The sequence below is a fragment of the Quercus lobata genome, chromosome 5 (assembly GCF_001633185.2).
Source record: "Quercus lobata isolate SW786 chromosome 5, ValleyOak3.0 Primary Assembly, whole genome shotgun sequence".
NCBI lineage: Eukaryota > Viridiplantae > Streptophyta > Magnoliopsida > Fagales > Fagaceae > Quercus > Quercus lobata.
This window is the reverse complement of record NC_044908.1, coordinates 67,146,223-67,161,534: the sequence shown is the minus strand read 5'-3', so window position 1 is coordinate 67,161,534 and position 15,312 is coordinate 67,146,223. Positions and strand designations below refer to the sequence as shown.

The window sequence follows — 15,312 nt, the reverse complement described above, 5'->3', positions numbered from 1 at the left end:
GAATGGCAATAAGTCAATCCCCATTTTCCTTAATCGCTCCCACAGTGCTTCAATCCAGTATGGGATGCCACATGGAATGGTAGTTACTCTAGATATACCTCAACCATATATTGCTTCATTTTCTCTTCAAGACACAACCAAATTACACAACCTTTACTAGTCCTTCAAACGGTTGAAGACCCAATTTGAAAAAGATGAGGAAAATCACAGGCGGTGTGGTCAGAATTAATATTGGAACGTACAAAACAGATCCATGACCACAAATCCTTGGAACATACACATTTATAATGTTATCCCTAGTTGACCTCATCTGTAGTCAATTAGAGATGAAGTGGAATTTCTAAGCTAGCTATAATATTAGTTTGAGTTTTTTAGCTGTTAGGAATTAGGATTGTCTTCTCTACCATTACTATTTAATGAGATTTTAGTCGTTAAGGGTCTATTTGGTTAGAGGAGTGGAAAATTAGGAGGATAGAAAATTATGGGAGGACTGAAAGTGGAAGAATGGAAAAGATTTAATTTTCCTCATGTGTGTTTGGTTGGAGTGATGGAAAAGTGATGAGATAGAAAACTTTTTTATCTAGTTGAGAAGAAAAATGAGATGATGAAAAATGAAATTGATTTAAATTTACAATTATGTCCATGTTAAATAAAACAAAAAATAACATTTTTTTAAAAATTGTGTAAGAACACTTCAAAATTTTTATTTTTTTTAAAGGAACACAAGCCAAAGGGAGATGAGCACCAAAAAAGGAAGAAGAGAAGTACAGGAAAAGAAAAAAAAAGAATAAAGGAAAAAAAACGCAAAACAAAAAGAAAAGATAGTACAAACGGACAGATCGAAAAAAATTGAAGGGAAAAAAAAAAAAAAAAAAAAAAAAAAAAAAAAAAAAAAAAAAAAAAAGAATAAAGGGAAAAAAATGAAAAACGAAAAGAGAGATTTTATTTATTTATTTATTAATTTTTTTGGATTACCGCAAAAAAAGATAGTACAGCAGATAGTACACACACAGTTTTTATCTCAGTTTTCTCCCCATTTTGAGGAGAAAACATTTTGGTGGGGCCAGGAAAAAAAAATCTAAATCCTACTTTTTTTTTTTTTTCCTTCCTCCCTCTCAACCAAACACAAACTAAAAATACTGTCTCTTTACTTTTCACTCCTCATATTTTCATTCTTCCTAAAATTCCTTCAAACAAACATACCCTAAAGCTGACAAGACTTCCAACTCTAGCCAAATTCAATACTTAGTTCTCCTTGTTGAATCTCCAATGCCATAATTAAGTCTGAATTTATATTTTTTAATAAATTCAGATTTAGAATATGCACACTCAATCCAATTACTTGTTATTTTTATTTTTGTATAAAAGTGAACTAAAATATTACACTGATGTGGCTCAATAAGAACATAACAACAATAAATATCAAATAGAAGTTTTGTGCGGCACAAACATAGAAATTAATATAGGGCTATTGCACAAACCAATAGAGCAAAGATAGTTGATTGGTATGAAACTGAGGTGGGCAGGCTAGCAACATCTTTCCTGAAGAAAAGTCCTTGGTAAACAGGAAGGTTGATTAAAACTAATAGACCACATAGAAGAATTTGTAATGCAAATCGCTCCCAAACCAAAGTTTCCAAATCTGCAATCAACTTCTTCAGTCCTCCGAAGAAACTAAAGGCATTTAGTAATGCAAGTGTCGCTAAAATGGTAAACATTGGAGAAGAAGTACCAAACTCCATGACCTCTTGCTCATATCTCTGTGACACATCATCATTAGCCACCTTTGTTGTGATGACAAAGGCTGACTTTGTAAACCCCAGTCGTTTTAGGATATAGTCCAACAAGCCAAAGAAGTAGGAACTTGTTCTTTTATACAACCACATCCTTTGATCATTCCACCAACCTTTGAATGTGCCCCCAAACCAAATACATTCTCCAAGGCTGTATGCACGGTGGAGAAAGATGACAAATGCAAATGTGAGAACCCACGAATCTGAAATCTGTTAGTGCAAGATGATTCTAGTCTTAGAAGACAGTTTAGCAACAATAATACACAACTTCAATTTAAAAAATAAAAGTCTATTACCTGTGGAAACAAGGATATGCCTCTAAGCAAGCATAGGGATGGCACAGTAGCATAGTACAGTGTAGTCAAGCTGGTTGGAGCCCATAGTAAATAGATACAGTACGAAAGTTGAAGTTTTAAGGGAATCTTTTTATATCCAAGCACAAAGGGACAATTCCTAGAGGCAAATATATAAAAATCACCTTCAGACCATCTCTTGTGTTGTACAAGTGACTGTAGTAGTGTTGTTGGAGCAACACCAAGAAAGCCCTTCCTTTCTGGATTGAAATATATGGACCTCCAACCTCGACATTGTATGGTTAATCCTGTTAATACATCTTCCACTGCACAGTTATACTTCAAACCTATCTACAAATAAATGTATAGGAGGTTCAAATGAATTGTGCACACACATCACAAATAAGAATATAGAAGGTTCAAATGAATTCTACACACACAAACCTCTTTTCCCCACTGAGTGTTCTCCTCATAGCTAAAACTTGCAAGGACTTTGCTTGTCTCTTCTAGTACACTTGTACTCTCCTCTGCACTTCTATTGCTCCATCTTTTCCAATCTGCCTTATAATTCTTCTTATACTTTTTCCCAGAAAGAATCTCCCTTCTATGGAAGCACCCAGTACCAATATAGCAAGGCCCTCCATTCCCATCAAATCCTGGCAACTCCAGCTTTATTGCAATGTATAACATGAGTAAATTTTGTTAAAATTTCTTCTCTAATCAAGGGTACACATTTTCAATTCAACATATTAGAAAAACTATAAGTAATTTTTTTTATGCTTACCTCCATTATTACATTCAAGGAACTACTGTAAACATCATTTTTTGTTATGTTCTCGAATGCTTGTGGAAACTGTATGAAGCCAACTTCATTTCCTTTTTCTTCATCCATAAAAAAGCATAAAGCATCTCTCACTGACTTTGAATTGTTTGAATACATATCGCAATCCACGTTAAGAATTATTGGACTATTGCTTATCCTCGATGACACCCTTATCTAATATGTTTGATTATGAAAAATAATTATGAGTACAAAATACTTACAAACTTATAACATATGGATTTTATGGGTATTGAGAGTTGAAACAACAAAAAATAGAACTAGTTTGGAGAAGCATTTTGCATGTGGACATGATGTATGGCTTACCAATGCATTCATGGCTCCTGCCTTAAAATGGTGGTGGTATTGGGTTCTCTTTTCACGTGCCAAATATACCAAAGTAGGCAAAGGTTGTCCTTGAATGTCCACAGCCTCAGAATCTCTCCCATCAATAAGGATCTATAAATTAGTTATTATTAATTAACTAAGCCATGAAATCAAATAAAATTTAATTATTCAATTAAGTATATTCAGCTCATGAGAAAAGAGAATATATGGTATGTACTTGAAGAATTGTTTGATGATCATCTCGGCTTGCACCCAATATCCACTCGTTGAATCCCTTGTGTTCTTTGCTTATTTCTTCGGATATTTGACCTAGTTTTGTGGTGTTTTCAACCCGTTTCTTCATGTCTTCATATAACACCTACATACATGAAACATGATTTTTTTTTTCATCACATGTGAATTGAAAAATAAACTAATTTCTAACCTAATCGTAAAATAGATACAAAATAAATAGACGACTTTGCAAATGTCACGTATCAAAAAGATACAAGATAAATATTACAACCTTCCTAGCTAGAAGCCTTTTGATGGGTTTATAATGGTGGGTTATAATTGAGGGATATTATGGAAATTAAGTAAAGTAGATAAATGATTTCATTTTTGGGATTCTTTCACATGTATTGAGATGGATTTACAATTGTGTGTCAAAATATATATATATATATATATATAAAAGAATGCCAAAAGTGACATAAAAAAAAATAAAAAATTCTCTCATTTGACATTCCACCTCATTTTTTGATTAATTCCATATATCAATCTTCTTTGAAAGGGATATAGGTATTATCCATTTAACCTCTTTCATTAAGTAAAGGTTTTAATGAATTAATTTATTAACCTTTTAACTAAGAAAATGGTTTAATAAAATATTTAATCTTTATTATTTATTTGTATTCAAAAATAAATAATTTTATTTCTTTAGTTTTATATTTTTAATTATAAAAACTTTTGGACGACTACTTAGCAAGAAAATAAGAGATACTCTAAATTTTTCCTTCCGTATCAACAAAAATTTTAACCATTTTTTTTAATTATTTTTAGTTTTTTTCCATTCGGCAAAAAAATAATAGTGTTTTCTTTAATATTAATTTTTTTTAGTTATGTGTTTTTGAGATACATGAGCATTCCACTAATTATTAATATAAAAGATAATTTATATGTTTTCTTTTTCACACAAAAAGTGGGGAGGGGGATTCAAATTTATGTTGTTCTTGGAAAGTATATGGTTATTATTTAAGATTTATATCAAAAAACAATTTATTTGAAATATGACACACATGTTCAAATTTAATAATTTTAACAACTGGAAAAAAAAAAAAAAAAAAAAAAAAAAAAAAAAAAAAAAACTAAAAGGCACAAAAGTAAAATATAGAAAATGTTTTGCAAATAAATTAGTTAAAGTAATTAAATATTTGTAAATTCATTCAAAAACATGTTCGTAAATGAATTATATTAATCACAAAAATTCATATTTCTTCTTTTTAATGACATGTGATATAACTAATTATCAAATATAATATAATGAATAAGTATTGTACATGAATTATATTTTATATGAACTTGCAATGTACTCACATATTGCAAGAGATATCCATTTTATAATGGTAAAAGTATTAGTCCAACCTAATTCCCTAAATACTATTAAGTCAGTTAACATTTTTCTTTAACTCTTTTAAGGGTTGACTTTTGGAACAAAAAAAAGATCAATTTTGAAATATTTTAGACTTCATTCAGTGATTTGTATTAGCCCAATCCTTGTTAATGGAATTTACCTATTTCTATTTCATTCGTTTCAGGACAGGCAATAAGTTGCCAAAGCCGACACCAAAAAAATCAATGCACACTGACAACTGTCCTGAGGATTTGGATAGTGTTAATTTTGGAGGGTCCCATTGAATGATGTCGTTTCTTGTCAACTAGTGACGCTGTTTTTGTAACTTTTTTCCAAAACGGAACAAGAATATAGAAAGAATATGATCAGATTATTGAACACGGAAGACAACTTTTGTGCGTGTGTGTTTGGCTGTGCTTGCACAGGTAAAATACGGAAAGTTTGATTTTGACGGGGCTAATAGGACATTTTCTATCTCAGTCACTGGAATCAATAATCAGATGCCAAATTATAGCGCAAACAAAGAATATTACACTCCATGTGCCCTACAATAATACTTTTCGCCGTATGTTTGTCTACACGCCTCACCAACTTATACCATCATTAATTAAAGATCCGTTTGATTAGAGGTGTGGAAAAAATAAGAGAATAAAAAATTAAAAAAAGATAAAAAAAAAATGAAAGGATAGGAAAATTTTTAATTTTATTTCAAAGTCTTTACTTTGAGAGTAAAAAAAAAGTAGAAAAATAGATAATTTGTATAAATTTTCTTTTATGTCCCTAATAGATAAAAAATAACAAATAAGAAAAAAAATACAGATGAACAAAAAAAATAAAAGCACCAAAAGTGTACAGAGAAGGACAAAAAAAAAAAAAAGCTAAAGAAGGAAGTTTATAAATTAAAAAAAAGAAAAGAAAACGACCAAAAAAACAAACTGAAGAAAAAGGACAGAAAAACTAAAGAAGGAAATTTATTAAAAAAAAGAAACAGCTCACACGTATAAAAAAAAAAAAAAGACAACGTGTAAAAAAATTGACAAAACGGAAAAGAAAGTAGGAAAAAAAAAAAAAAAAAACTGTGAACTACACCCAACATGTTAGCTGAGGGGAGTTTTTTGTCCAAACATTTTCTCATTTGTTTTCTTTTCATTTTGGAGAAAAAAATTTTTGGTAGGCTCTGAGAAAAAACATTTAAGTCTCACCATTTATTTTTCTTCCTCTTCATCCAATTAAATATACTCTAAAAAGTTTTCCTTCCTATTTTCCTTCCAAAGTTTTCCATTTATCATATTTCACTTCCAAACAAATATACCCTAAGAGAAAAAAAAAAAATTATTGTATATATTCTATGCATAAAAAAAAAAAATTTCTTGTATATATTCTATGCATAATATTTATGTGAGGCTAACATGTGAGCTCCACAGACTTATGTAAAATTGACAAGTAGGCATTGTAGGGTCCACATGTTAGTTTCACATGAGTTTTATATGCCAAACTAATAAGATAACTTTTTTTTTTTTGGGTAAAACAAGCTTAATCATTACTTAGGAATTCACAAGTCTATTACAACGTAAATTAGCCTTATCAAAAGTTAATATATCCTCTACCACAGATGGCGGGTTACAAAAAGTTACAAAGCTAGACAAAAATTGCGCTCCTAATTTAGCCAAAGCATCAATGCATTAGTTTGCTTCTAATAAGATAACTTTTTTAGATGAAGAGAGCATAATACTTACAAAATTAAAAGAAGAAAAAGAAAAAAGAGAGTCGTATGCTTGGGAGACTGTAACAACAAAATTCTTTACTAGTATGTTTGGATGATATGATTTGAGTATTTGGATTTGGATTTAGGTGATTAAAATCCAGATAATTAACTTGTTTGGGAAGTTCAAAAAAGGTCAAGGATAAATCCACAAAGAATTTTAAACCTTTAAAATGCTTGAATTTAAAATAACTCCTAAAATTAATGGATTTAAAATCCCTTGACTTCAAATATATTAATTTCAAATCTAAATCCAAGTTCCTAAACTCAACCTACTAGTATTTACAGCGTATTGCTCAAGTTGCATATCCTTGCTTTTATGCATGGTATTTCACCCGTCTACTTGTAATAAATTTCACTACAGTTTTTTTTGACAGTTATTCACTTTAATTCTTCTTGGTCATGTTGGCCTAGCTAGTAAGGTTTTATTTTTTTTATTTTTAAGTTGAGTTGTATGAATTTCAACTATAAATGTCTCTGTTAAAAATACTAAAAAAAAAAAAACTTACCATTAAATTGTAAAACTCTTAATAACTATTAAAGTATATAAATGTAAGTAAGGAAGTTAATTTTGTACCACACCGACTGATATATACCGTACTGACTAGTATACCGGTACAGAGATTCTTGTTTCGTACCGAAAAAATACCGGCCATACCGGCTTCATACCAGCGAAATCCGACTGTTCGGTCCGTTAGTGGATACTGGACATGTACATTTTCTCACGCCACACTAAACTTCTATCTCTCTTTGCCTCCTCTATATCACATCGGTGACGATGAAATACCGATTGGTGGTGAGGAGAGGCGTTGGTGATATTGATTCATGCACTGGAAATCGGTTTGTAGTGAAGAAAAAAAATAGGATGGACTGATGCTAAAAGAGTTATACTGATCTGAATTGTGTGATACTGTGAGAGCGATAGAGATAAATAAATCTGTAACTAATGGGGGAAGAAATGAAATAAAAATTGAAAGAATGAAGACAAAATTAATTTGAAAGAGGAAGAGATAATGTGTGGTTGGAAAGTGATAGCGTGTGAAGCTATGATGTGTTGGAACTTGAAAATCAGAAAGATAGATTGGCATTGCGACAAGAGAGAGCTATGAATTCTGATAGATTGGCAGACAACTAGCTTTACTGCTTCAGGCGTGCCTGCCAATTTTTGGAAGATGTGGAGCGTTAGACACCTGTGAATGTAGTTCTTTTTGGAAGATGTGGAGCATTGGACAGTAGATAATGAATGTAGTCCTTTTTGGTACTAGCAAAGTTAATATTTAATGTTAAAAAAAAAAGTTTCAAACGTGCAACAGTAGAAAAAAATAAATGAAAGGATAAAATAAATGTAGGACAAGGGAAGAGAAAACTAAAATAAGAAAAGTGTTGGATTTTTTTTTTTTTTTTTTTACAAGTACTCAATATTTGGAATGGCAATATCATTAACTTTTTTTTTTTCTCTTTTTTATTTTATGTGTATATATATATATATATATATATAAAATAACGGTAAATTCGAAACGATATATCGATATTGATCGATATCTGAAATATATCGTATCAGTGATCAAACTAGTATAACTTTCGGTACAATATTGACTCCCTTAAATGTAAGACTTTTATATACTTACATTGTAATTTTAATGTAAATTTACACTATCAATACACAAAAGGTGACAAATTTTATACTTCTCTGCAAAAATAGCTAAATATTGTACAATTTTTGCTACTTTTTTCCGTGCTACTCTTTTCTGTCACTACGATATAAATTTACATGGTAAAAAAAAGAAGTATTTCTCATAATAATATATATGTATATATATATTTTTTTTGAGAATCATATATGTGTATATATTTATATATTTGTGATCTAAGAAATAATAAAACATCAATAACCGTGAAGTATAGTCTTTTTTTTCTTTTTCTTTTTTCAATTGAAATGATGAGGGTCATATTATTCCATCCAACAATGAATGGTGTTTTGCAAATGATGAGGAGAGAATGATAGTGTCAGATTTACCTTGACAGTAGACCACTCCTTGGCCAAGACAGGCTCCCCAAGTGGCTCAACAGCTGTGCGGAAATAAGCCTCCGGCGATCTTGGTTCTATTTTGAACTTCTTGCAAAATGGCAGCCAAATCTTTGAGAAACGTGAGGCCTCCAGCATAGCATAGAACGTCAAATCTGAACCACCATCATCTGATAGATAAACGCTTAGCTTCTCAGGTGGATAGTCATAAGCCATGACTGATAGGACTGTGTTAATCACCATAACTGGTGCTTCTATCACAGGATCTGCTGTGCAAACAAATATGTCTACGCCCGGCAAAGCCTTTTCATATCTGTTTATTATATACAACCACACTCAGCAAGAAAAGCATGTAATAGACAAACGCATACATAGAAAATCAAGTTTGCATGCAATATATATAAGCTAGCTAGGCATGTTAAACAGAGAGATATACCTGTGAGAGAGGCGATCTTTGAAAGTGTTACGATAGATGGGGTTCCATCGGACAACCGTAGTGGCAAACCAATAAAAACAAAACCAAAGCTCTGAGAAAAACAATCCCATCCATGCCCATCTTCCTGGTTCTCCTTTTGCTGGTATGTGGCTCAGTCTATATGCGAAGATGAAGCATGTTCCCACGAAAATTAAAAGTGAATAGAATTGGAAAAGGATTCGTCCCTTGGCTAACTTTGTTTCAAAAAGAGGAAGATTATCATCTTTTGCCATCTCTCTCACTCTTTCTAGCTCCTATGGTGCTTTAAATGAGTTACACTGCATGAATATATATATATATATAGTACAGCCAGAAGATAAAAAGAAAAAGGATGGGGAAAAAAAGGAAAAAAGTGATAGTACTGGCAAACGTTAAAAAGAAAAAGGAGGGGGAAAGGCATGTATAATAGGAGCCAAGCAGAAGAGTAGATAAGACTAGCAAGTATGATTGATTGACCAAAGGGTAATTGTCAATACAAACCGTACACACAAATAACAAGGTTAGCTAGAGCAACAAATTTGTAGAGGGGAAATTCTTAGGTGAACCGGGACAGCAAGCCACCTTGTAGTCCCAGCCAATAGAAAAGACACACATCATTGAAAATAGCTGATATCAACTTACCTGCCATGTCACTGAAAAACAATACTAGAAAGTCCGCATATTTTGACCAATTCAGGGTAAAAAATGGGGTTACTCCCTCAGCAAAATTGGGATAAAGTTGAGCCAAAAGACCCCGATTCAAGATAAATTCAAAAGGAAATAGGATCTCTTTAGGATCCACTCCAGCATTTAAAAATTGGTTAGTTAATCGGTAAAGATACATGTACTTGATACTCCGTCCAAGAAAGAGACCCAAGTCCTAATAACCCTGCTAAATGGTGATTCAACATAGATTCAACAGAAGGTTAACGTTTATCCAGAAACGTTAACCTTCTGTTGAAATTCAAATTTTGAATTGGAAATTGGGCGGGTTCGGTCAAGGTAAAAACTGAAAAACCAAAAAGCTTTTCATTTTCAATCTTCATTTTTTGAGCTCTATCTGTTCATCATCACCACTACCGTTTGGCTGCCACTTCCTTCCATCTTAACGTTGGCAACATTTCTGCACTTGTAAGGTACCAATTTTGCTCCCTTTTTTGTGGTACAGAAACTGCTTGTTGAAATGCTTCATAGAGATTCTTTTTTCCAAACTTCTTGTTGTTGTGGCCTTGTGTTCTTATTATTAGGGGCTGTGGGTTCATGTTAGCGTGGTGCTGAAATCTGATTTTTTTATTTTTTTTTTTTTGGTTTTAATTGGTTAGGATTTGATATGGACAACAGTTATAATGATATGAGGTGCTTGCACCAAATGTATCAAGTGGCCTCAGCCCTCAGATGGATGTTGTAGTTGGCTCAACAGTTGATAAGCTGACTTTATTTACATTTCTTGTTGTGCTTGTGGGTAGCTCTGTATTTAGGTGGAACCGTGGAAGGCCTTTTATAAAGAAGGAAATTAATTTCTAGCATGGCACAAGGACATCACAGCCTGGGTACAGAGTTGCTATTGCTCTTTTTTTTTACACCATTTTCATTACACTGCACTAAAGTTTCATATTTTTCAAGCAATTTTTGGGTTCATTTTAATGATAGTAGGTTCTAAAATTAATTTGCTCTAGGATACCTTTAGGCATATTTTGGTATATCATGTGTCACCATGAAACCTGCTTATTGGAAGGCCAAAAGTTTAAATTTTTACTGTGTTTCTGTTCTTGCAAAGAAATTAGTTCTTATACCATTAAAAAAAAAAAAAGAACAGTGGACATTAAATTACAAAATTATATTCCCTATAATGCTTTTGTGTGAACCATTGTTCATTATGCAGGAGTGGTAAGTTGGATTTTTTATTCTGTTGTGTTGTTTATTGTTTGTTTGTGTGGGCTGCTGTTAAAGTATCTTAACTTCATGCACTTTTTTTTTCAGGTTTAGTATCAGTCGGATCAATATTTAGAAAAAAGTAGAGAATACGTTGTTGCTGAACGACAAGATTTGTTGAATTCTTTCACTTGTCCGTTTGTAGCAGGCCTTTAACCTTCTCTATTTACCCTGTGTTCATGTCTCTTGTTTGAAAGCTAAATTGGGACACAAGACGATGCCTCTTTCACTTTTGCCGTCTGTCAATTCTCAAGGTATCCTTGCCTCTGAACCTGTGGTTGTTCTGCAGACTAGATCATGCCAGCTACGCAATAGAACCATTACTCAGCTTTTGATTTAGTGGCAAGGGGGCTCCTCTGATGATGCTACTTGGGAGGACTTGTTTGCTCTTCAGCAGCAATTTCCACATCTTGTGGGCAAAATGTTTTAGTGGAGGGGGTAATGTTAGGAGTCTAGTTTAATGGTGTACTGAAAGATTGGTGTAATGCATTGTATGTTAGTATTACTGAATTGCTGGTATGTGTTGGTATGTTAGTTACTGGTTTGTTAGTTGAGGTGTTCAATTAGTTTTTGCGGGAAAAGAATTAAGGAACTCTTGTATATAACTAATAAGCAACATAATGAGAAGCATCCTGGAAATTAACCAAATTGTTCTTATCTCTCTCTCTCAATTCAGGATGTTGGTTACCCTTCAAGTAACTATTTCTTCTTCTCTACTTCTAAAATTCTGATTCACCAAGAGCTTAACTTAACAACTCTTCTCAATTAAGTATATGGACAGGACTCGACGTTAGAGTGCTACAGGCCTTTATTCCTTTACACAAGATGAAAATGACCAATTATCACTTTCATACTAGACTATTCTTGAGAAAATTTATGATACTTTAGTGTTAAAAGATTTATTGAACACTCAAAACATCAAAACAGATTTCCAATGACTTGTAAAATAAATTTGCATAATAAAGGCAAAAACAAATAGTTTTTCTTCAAATAGATTGTAAAATAATCCAAATAAATGACATAATTCACAAATGTGATTTATTTAAGTGTCATTTAGCCAAAATAATATCAAATACAAAAGAACCAACAGGATATACATAGACCAAACACAATATAATGTCTACATCAAACCTTGAACAAATTTTAGCTACCCTCAACGCTTCTAGCTACAACCAACAAGAGGATAATTTCTAGAATTAATGTCTACTTTATTATTCAAATCCCATTGTTTTTTTTTTTTTTTTTTACAAGATAAAAATTATTCTTTTTGTTTTTTCAGTTTTTACCTTCACCTAACCCGCCCAATTTCCAAATCAAAATTTGAATTTCAACAGAGGGTTAACGTTTTTGTATTAATGGAAGTTGAAGTGTGTATTGTTTTTCAGTGACGTGGCAGGTAAGTTGATATCAGCTGTTTTTAATGATGTGTTTCTTTTCTATTGGCTGGGACTACAAGGTCAGCAAGCTGACCTTGTAGTCCCGGATCACCTAATAATTTCCCTTTGTGGAGAGGCTTAAATGGGTGCAGCTAGCGCTGGTTGAAGTCAAAGTTGAATAGTATCAATTTTGATAAACTAACAAAACAAGGAGAGAGAGGGAGAGATGACAGGCCATGATCGTGCCTGCGACGTTGCAAACAAATATGAGGCTATTATACAAGGCTACAACACAATCACGTTAAAATAAATTTGAGTTTGTGTGATTATCAAAAAAAAGAAAAGAAAAAAATTGAGTTTGTGTGGGTTATCGTGGAATAAGAAACTTGTGTTCAACTTCTAGCACAAAAACGTAACTCTCAAAAGCTGAGTAAAAAGTAGAGGTCCTTTAGGTAGTGGTGTTTAAGTATTGGTATTTAAAATGATATGAAAATTTTGGTTTGTCACGTATCATGAAAACACTTGTTTAAATTACTTATTATACAAGAAATATGTTTAATACCATATTTTAAATAACATATTTTAAAATGTGAAAAAACATAATTGTGTGTTATTACTATTTATTTATAATTTTTTTGAAGTGATGACTTGTATAGTTAAAGTATACTATTTTATTTAAGGAAAGAGAAAAAAAAAGAAAAAAAAAGAAAAGAGAAGGAGAACAGGCAGGACGAATCGTGGCAGAAAAAGAAGGAAAAAAAAGAAAGAAGTTGAAGTGTGCGTGAGAGTTCCAATTATGTTTGATTTTGTGAAGTGAGTCCCACGGTTTTCAACTTATTTACAAAACGGCCACTCAGCAGTGTTACTTGAACAATAAATACTAATATGTATAAGTTCTCAAAATATGTGTTTTAAATACCATAATTTGAGAATTGTAACTCAAAACGCTCTTAATAAATTATTCTTACCAAACACTTTATATTTTTTAAATACTGAAAATTGTTGTTTGAAATTTATTACCAAATAGGCCATATTTCACTCAAACTTTGCTCGAGTGTAGAATTGAGCAAAACAATTTGAGATTCAAAAAATTTGTAAGATTACATAAAATATATGTGCTTTAAGCGAGGGATGACTATTTGAAGGTTGTGATTCGTCAATTGTATCTTTTCATTTTTTTTTTTTTTGAGAAAGTATCTTTTCATTGGTATCTCTTTATTGACTATTTATATAATTATTCATCCTCTTATCATGCATTTCATATCTTTTGACCTAAAATTTGGGGTTTTTGAAAATGTTTGGAATTTTTCAAAATTGCTGAGTTATTTGCAAAAATTTTGGGATGGGTTTGTGTTCAAATGATGTAAAATCATCATACATTGCATTACATGAGCATTCTAACTATATTGTCATGCATTTTAGATGTGTGCTATATATGATGTCTCATTGTGTGCGGCTAGGTTTGGATTGGGCTAAGCCCATGATGTATTTGTGTTTGCATGTCACATGTTCATGCATTTTCATGCATACATACCTTCAAGTTTCTATATTTGTTATATTTTATCTTGTTGGTGCGTTTTTGATTCTCTCTCTCTCTCTCTCTCTCTCTCTCTCTCTCGTGTTAGTTGTTTCATGGCACTCAAATGCCAATCTACTTCATCTTAGAACCCTTTGCGTTCTGGGGGCTTCCTCTTCCTCTGACCCCACTTCTTCTGTTTGGTTCCATGATGAGAGGGCCCATAAGGACTACTTAGAGAACTTTTCTAGATGAGGCATTCATTCAGAACGCCAAGTCATCCAATCGAATTTTTCCAATACTGACCTACCTATTGTCATCTGCAATCGGGGTTGGGAGTCACTGTGTGGCGTCCTTGTCACATGTCCCTCCGTAATCAAACAAGAGTTCTACTCCAATATGCACAGATTTGATTCTTTAGTACCTCAGTTTTCCACTCACATTCGAGGTACGCGCATTGTGGTCACTCTGGATATTGTATTTGAGGTGCTCCATGTCTTGAGGGTAGTACATCCTGACTACCTCGGTTGTGATCGCCTGAGGATTGTGTCCAAAGATGAGCTTATGTCTTTATTTTGTGAGACTCTTTCTTTTTGGGGTGATCGTCAGAGCACTCGTTGCTTAACCTTTGCTAAAGGTCCAAGATTTTTGAACATGGTGATGACATTTATCCTTCATCCTTTATCACACTATAACACTATCACAGAGACTCGTGCTCACTTTTTGTTGTCCCTCATTGAGGATCTATTTATTGACTTTCCTTTTCACTTTATCTTTTCCCTCATAGATGTCTATAGGGATATGACAACCCGTGATAAGCTCATCTTTCCTTCAACTATCATAGGATTCTTCACCATTTTTCTATCTCCCATCCTCTGTTCGATCACTTCTTCGTCATAGGTGCCATTGACGTAGCTACTATTAAATGGAGTGATGCTCAGCTTTGCCCGAGGCGAATGCAAACCGAGACGGTAACTCCTCCAGCTTCTTTAGCTCCATCAACCTCCACTTCCTTTTCTTCTACGGGTGGAGTGACACTTGAGGCCATCATGGCATAGCTTGTGCTTATGGATGCTTGCGTTGACACTCTCAGTGATGAGTTGTGTCAGGTGAACACCTGTGTTGGTCGTATCGCACGACGACAGACTGTCATGGGTGGTTTCTCTGTGGCCTTCTCTCCTTCTCCCGTGGCATCTGAGGATGATGATGATGACTTTGACGACGATGATGCTGATGAGAATGATAGTGCTAGCTCGCCTAGTGATGATGAGATGTCTACTTGATGTACTTGCACTTTGTCACTCGTGACAAAAAGAGGGAGTAGTTTTAAGATGAGAGTAGTCATACTCATATGGGGAGGGTTAGCATAGGAGATTTTTG

General features: G+C 33.0%; 1 protein-coding gene and 1 long non-coding RNA gene across 4 annotated transcripts; one reads left to right on the top strand and one right to left on the bottom strand.

Annotated features, from left to right (window-relative positions):
• Positions 1 to 1,401: 1,401 nt before the first annotated feature.
• On the bottom strand, positions 1,402 to 9,653 carry LOC115991717 (cellulose synthase-like protein E6). Of its 3 annotated transcripts, none has more exons than XM_031115583.1 (8): positions 9,091 to 9,653; positions 8,646 to 8,967; positions 3,472 to 3,612; positions 3,234 to 3,365; positions 2,871 to 3,083; positions 2,531 to 2,755; positions 2,090 to 2,437; positions 1,402 to 2,003 (listed from the first exon to the last, which is right to left on the bottom strand). In XM_031115583.1, the coding sequence occupies exons 1-8, from the start codon at positions 9,360 to 9,362 to the stop codon at positions 1,458 to 1,460; spliced, it is 2,199 nt and encodes a 732-aa protein (XP_030971443.1). In that variant the 5' UTR covers positions 9,363 to 9,653; the 3' UTR covers positions 1,402 to 1,457. The 3 variants fall into 3 exon arrangements, with proteins under 3 accessions (XP_030971443.1, XP_030971444.1, XP_030971445.1); XM_031115585.1 differs by having other exon boundaries at positions 1,799 to 1,944; XM_031115584.1 differs by lacking the exon at positions 2,871 to 3,083.
• A 70-nt stretch (positions 9,654 to 9,723) lies between these two features.
• On the top strand, positions 9,724 to 11,688 carry LOC115991718. The gene is made up of 3 exons (XR_004092297.1): positions 9,724 to 10,244; positions 10,431 to 10,658; positions 11,089 to 11,688. It is a non-coding gene; the product is annotated as an uncharacterized LOC115991718 (long non-coding RNA).
• Positions 11,689 to 15,312: the final 3,624 nt, after the last annotated feature.

What these genes read in the sequence shown, in the direction of transcription:
- LOC115991717 (XM_031115583.1), bottom strand. Translation starts at nt 9,362, where the DNA reads ATGGCAAAAGATGATAATCTTCCTCTTTTTGAAACAAAGTTAGCCAAG. An exon ending in AAAGATCGCCTCTCTCACAG is followed by an intron (nt 8,968 to 9,090) that starts GTATATCTCTCT and finishes TATAATAAACAG; the next exon opens with ATATGAAAAGGCTTTGCCGG. An exon ending in AGGAGTGGTCTACTGTCAAG is followed by an intron (nt 3,613 to 8,645) that starts GTAAATCTGACA and finishes TCATGTATGTAG; the next exon opens with GTGTTATATGAAGACATGAA.